Below are 3,434 nucleotides of genomic sequence, written 5' to 3' on the forward strand. Positions count from 1 at the left end.
CCTTGGATGGCAGGAGACATATCTTGATCTTTGTTGCGTTCAGCCAAGGGGATTCTCCTCCTCAGAAAACCTCTCCCGACCTTCACAGTCATGGCTAGCAAAAAAGCTTAGGAACTTGTCAATTTCCAAATTGTGTATTTCACACAAATTTATTTCTTGATTTGAAGGTTAGGGGCCCTAGTGCCATTTCTATAGATTTCTTGTGTTTCTTAGGTTATGGAAAGGACTTATAATTGGTTGTCACTTGTGACTTGTGATGTTCATGTCTCTAAGTCAAGTCATCTAATTCACTAATAGCAGTCTCCGTTGGTTTTAGTCTTTCTCAGTGGAATATAAAAAAGTGTCTATTCTTCGATCTTGATTGAAAATAATTGACATTCTCGTATTAAGTGTGCAATACAATTGATCTTCAATGGGCCATTACATGCCTTATCATACTACAAAAGCAGTGATAAAAAAAGAAAAGAAAAAAGATGAATGTATGAAAGAACAAACAGCTAGCTATAGAGTATAGCCTATACCTAAGAAACTTCTCGAATTAGGCCACCATTGTAAGGTACTCCTGTCTGAGGCAACCAATCATCAGCCAGCAAGAAGTTAGCCGCAGTGAACTTAGCAGCATCCCCAGCATTATCAATCACATGGTAAGTAGGCCAAGTCACTCTGTTTGTAGTGATTGATCCAGGTCCCGTGTTATCATACTCGGCATAATACAATGTGCTTAGTGCAAAATCTCCACTCCAAGCAATCCAACCAGCAGGGTTTATCAAACTATCCATGAAAGTTTCCATGTAAATTGTCCTAGAGTAAGGCTTCCATGGCCTTCCTAGGTATGTCTGAACATTACTATTGCTCGAAGCCAAATCATCGGCAGCTCTAATAGCACAATTTTGAATCGAGATACCTGACTTTTGATTTGGTTGAGTACGACCTTGTGCTGTGATGACATTGTATTGCCCACTCATTGGCAATCGTGGGTATATGTTACAATTTTGGAAAATAGCCGCAGCATTGCCAAATATGAAATCTACGGTGCCATATATGTCACACTCTCTATAGAATTGCCTCTGAGAATGTGTATATAAGGTGTCTTGGTAGGCTTCAAAGCTGCAACGATAAAATGTAGACATATCAGCCCCATTTCGAACTGCCACTGCTTGGTGCTTAATTGCCCCGGCAGTATTACGGAAAGTTATGTTCACTGCAACAAACCCGTCTGCGACCACAGCTGCAATATGAATATCAAAATTCATTAGATCTTGCCTAAGTTGAAAAACTATTTACTATAAAAGTTAGCTAATACTTGCTGCTTCTTTTTTTTCTTTTTTCTTTTTCCTGAAACTTTCAAAATATAATCTTCTCTCTAAGTCAATCAAAATAATTTTATTTTATTTTTTTTAATCTTCCTACCCCCATCTCTCCTTTATTTGAAAAGTACATTTTTATTAATTTATTTGAATTTGATTTTAATAATTTAATTTAAATTTTTTTATTATTAATATACAAAATAATATTATCGTATAAGGTTAAATTTTCTTAAGGAAATGTCATAACTTGTACATTAAATATAATAAGTCTAGTGTTATACAAAATTTGTAATTATTAGGATAACATATTTATTTGGATAAAAATTAGTAGATCAACTGAGTTTTGTCGGGTAGTGAGTGTTAAACTTAACATGACAACAAATGTAAAACTTGAGCTCGAACCAAACCTATAAATAACCTTCACGCTTGAGCTCGTCAAGATGTCTAAAAGCTTGAGCTTAGTATAATTCATTAGTCAAGTTAAGTCAATTCAAGCTTGAACTCAATATCAATATCAAGCTCAAACTCATGTTCAATGTCAAGCTTTTGAGTTTGAAGTCCGACACAAATACATTATTAAGTACATTTCAAGCCTATTTGGTTTGAATGAGTAATCCTAACTCTCAATTACTTAGTCTTATTAAGATATGAGTTTAATTGTCAAGTTAATTTATATCAAATTTATTATTAAACTTATAAACAAGTCTAGACTCAACTTGTTTTGTATCGAGTCTTAATGTTTACAAGCCTTTTTATCATGAACATTTTTTTTTCCTTAGTTTGAGCTTGCTTATTTCTTAAACAAGTCTAAAAGTAAGTCTTGACTTGTTTGTAAACAAATAAAATAAATGGTTTTTTTTTTTTTAATTATCAAACCAAACATAAATTGTTTATGATCGATTTAGTTCATTTAAACTCCTATTGAAAATTGTGCCGTTATGTTGATTCTGGCATGTTAGAATTTAAAATGGCAAATAGTTCTTACCAAATGTTGCAGAGTCGAAGGTTGTCGACTTGTCCACGTAGCTGCGGCTTCCTGTGATAATTGTCTGATCGATACCATCACCTATCATCATCACGTACATCTTCTTCTCGGAAATGGACACATGCTCTTCGTACACACCAGCCGTGACATAGATCAAAAAGTACCCATCAGTCGGGGCAGAATTGTCTGGAGCTGCAGAAATAGCGTCATTGATGGTGGTGAAGTTTCCACTTCCATCTTGACTCACAGTCACGATGTTAGACACCACAACATTATCAACACCCTGTAACTTAATTAGCTTTCTCCGACTAACTGACTCGTAAATTGCGCGTGTCTTGCTTGACATTTTTAACGGTAAGTGTCCATTTCGAAAACCAAGTTGTTTCTTTGTAGGTTTCCATGTTGTGTTTCGCCTTTTCTTAGGCACCCAACCCTTGGTAAAAAGAGCCAAAGAGACACTATATAGTTTAGTATTGTAATTTAAAACAGGATGAGTGTGGCCTTTATTTATGCTCCAAGCAGAAGCTGCGTCTTCTAGGCCATCCAAACAAGTTTGCTCATTTGTTAAAATGGCACTAAGCAAGGTGTGAATGTGTTCAGTTTTTCTTCTAGGAAGAGTTTTACTAGTGTTAACAGTTTGTAAAGTGCTTAAGAGGAAATCCTTGTTGAGTCCAGCCAGATGCCTGCAATCTTTGAGTGCTTGAATTGCTAATTTTGTTAAGGTGGATTTGCGCTTTAGATGGTTGTCTATCATTCTCAAAAACTTGTGGGATTGAGACAAAGATTTTCGTACAGAATACCTGCAATGGTCATAGACATTGGCAGTTTGGTTAGGGAGCAGTGTTTTGCAATAGTGAGGATGTGGTGTGGACTCGCAAATGGTTTCTGGTGAGACTAGACGGGCTGGATTGCTATTATAAATAGTATCCTCATAAGATGGAGAGGTAAACAAGGCAAGGATAACGAAATATGAAAATGTAAAGAAAGTGAAGAGCTTTGAAGCCATTGGGGTTTCAAAAACAGAGAGAAAGTCCAAAGAATGTGTGATGTGGAGATGGAATCCACTCAATCCATTAGGCTTAATATATAGGGAAGGGAGGTATAGCTTGATGTATGATCGTGATAAATTCTGTCCTCAACAT

General features: G+C 35.8%; 1 protein-coding gene across 1 annotated transcript; it reads right to left on the minus strand.

Moving 5' to 3' along the window:
* Window positions 1-521: 521 nt before the first annotated feature.
* LOC112016370 (probable pectinesterase/pectinesterase inhibitor 20) lies at window positions 522-3,298 on the minus strand. Its single transcript, XM_024048931.2, has 2 exons — window positions 2,293-3,298; window positions 522-1,228 (listed from the first exon to the last, which is right to left on the minus strand). Exons 1-2 carry the CDS (start codon window positions 3,296-3,298, stop codon window positions 522-524), a joined length of 1,713 nt encoding a protein of 570 aa, XP_023904699.2.
* Between the last annotated feature and the right edge of the window lie 136 nt (window positions 3,299-3,434).

Source organism: Quercus suber, unplaced genomic scaffold (genome assembly GCF_002906115.3).
Source record: "Quercus suber isolate HL8 unplaced genomic scaffold, Cork oak 2.0 scaffold_451, whole genome shotgun sequence".
Taxonomy (NCBI): Eukaryota; Viridiplantae; Streptophyta; class Magnoliopsida; order Fagales; family Fagaceae; genus Quercus; species Quercus suber.

Bases quoted from the DNA above. Each gene is read 5' to 3' on its own strand.
- LOC112016370 (XM_024048931.2), bottom strand. From the start codon at position 3,298: ATGGCTTCAAAGCTCTTCACTTTCTTTACATTTTCATATTTCGTTATC. The intron at 1,229-2,292 runs GTAAGAACTATT...TTCATATTGCAG, and splicing joins CTTCGACTCTGCAACATTTG to CTGTGGTCGCAGACGGGTTT.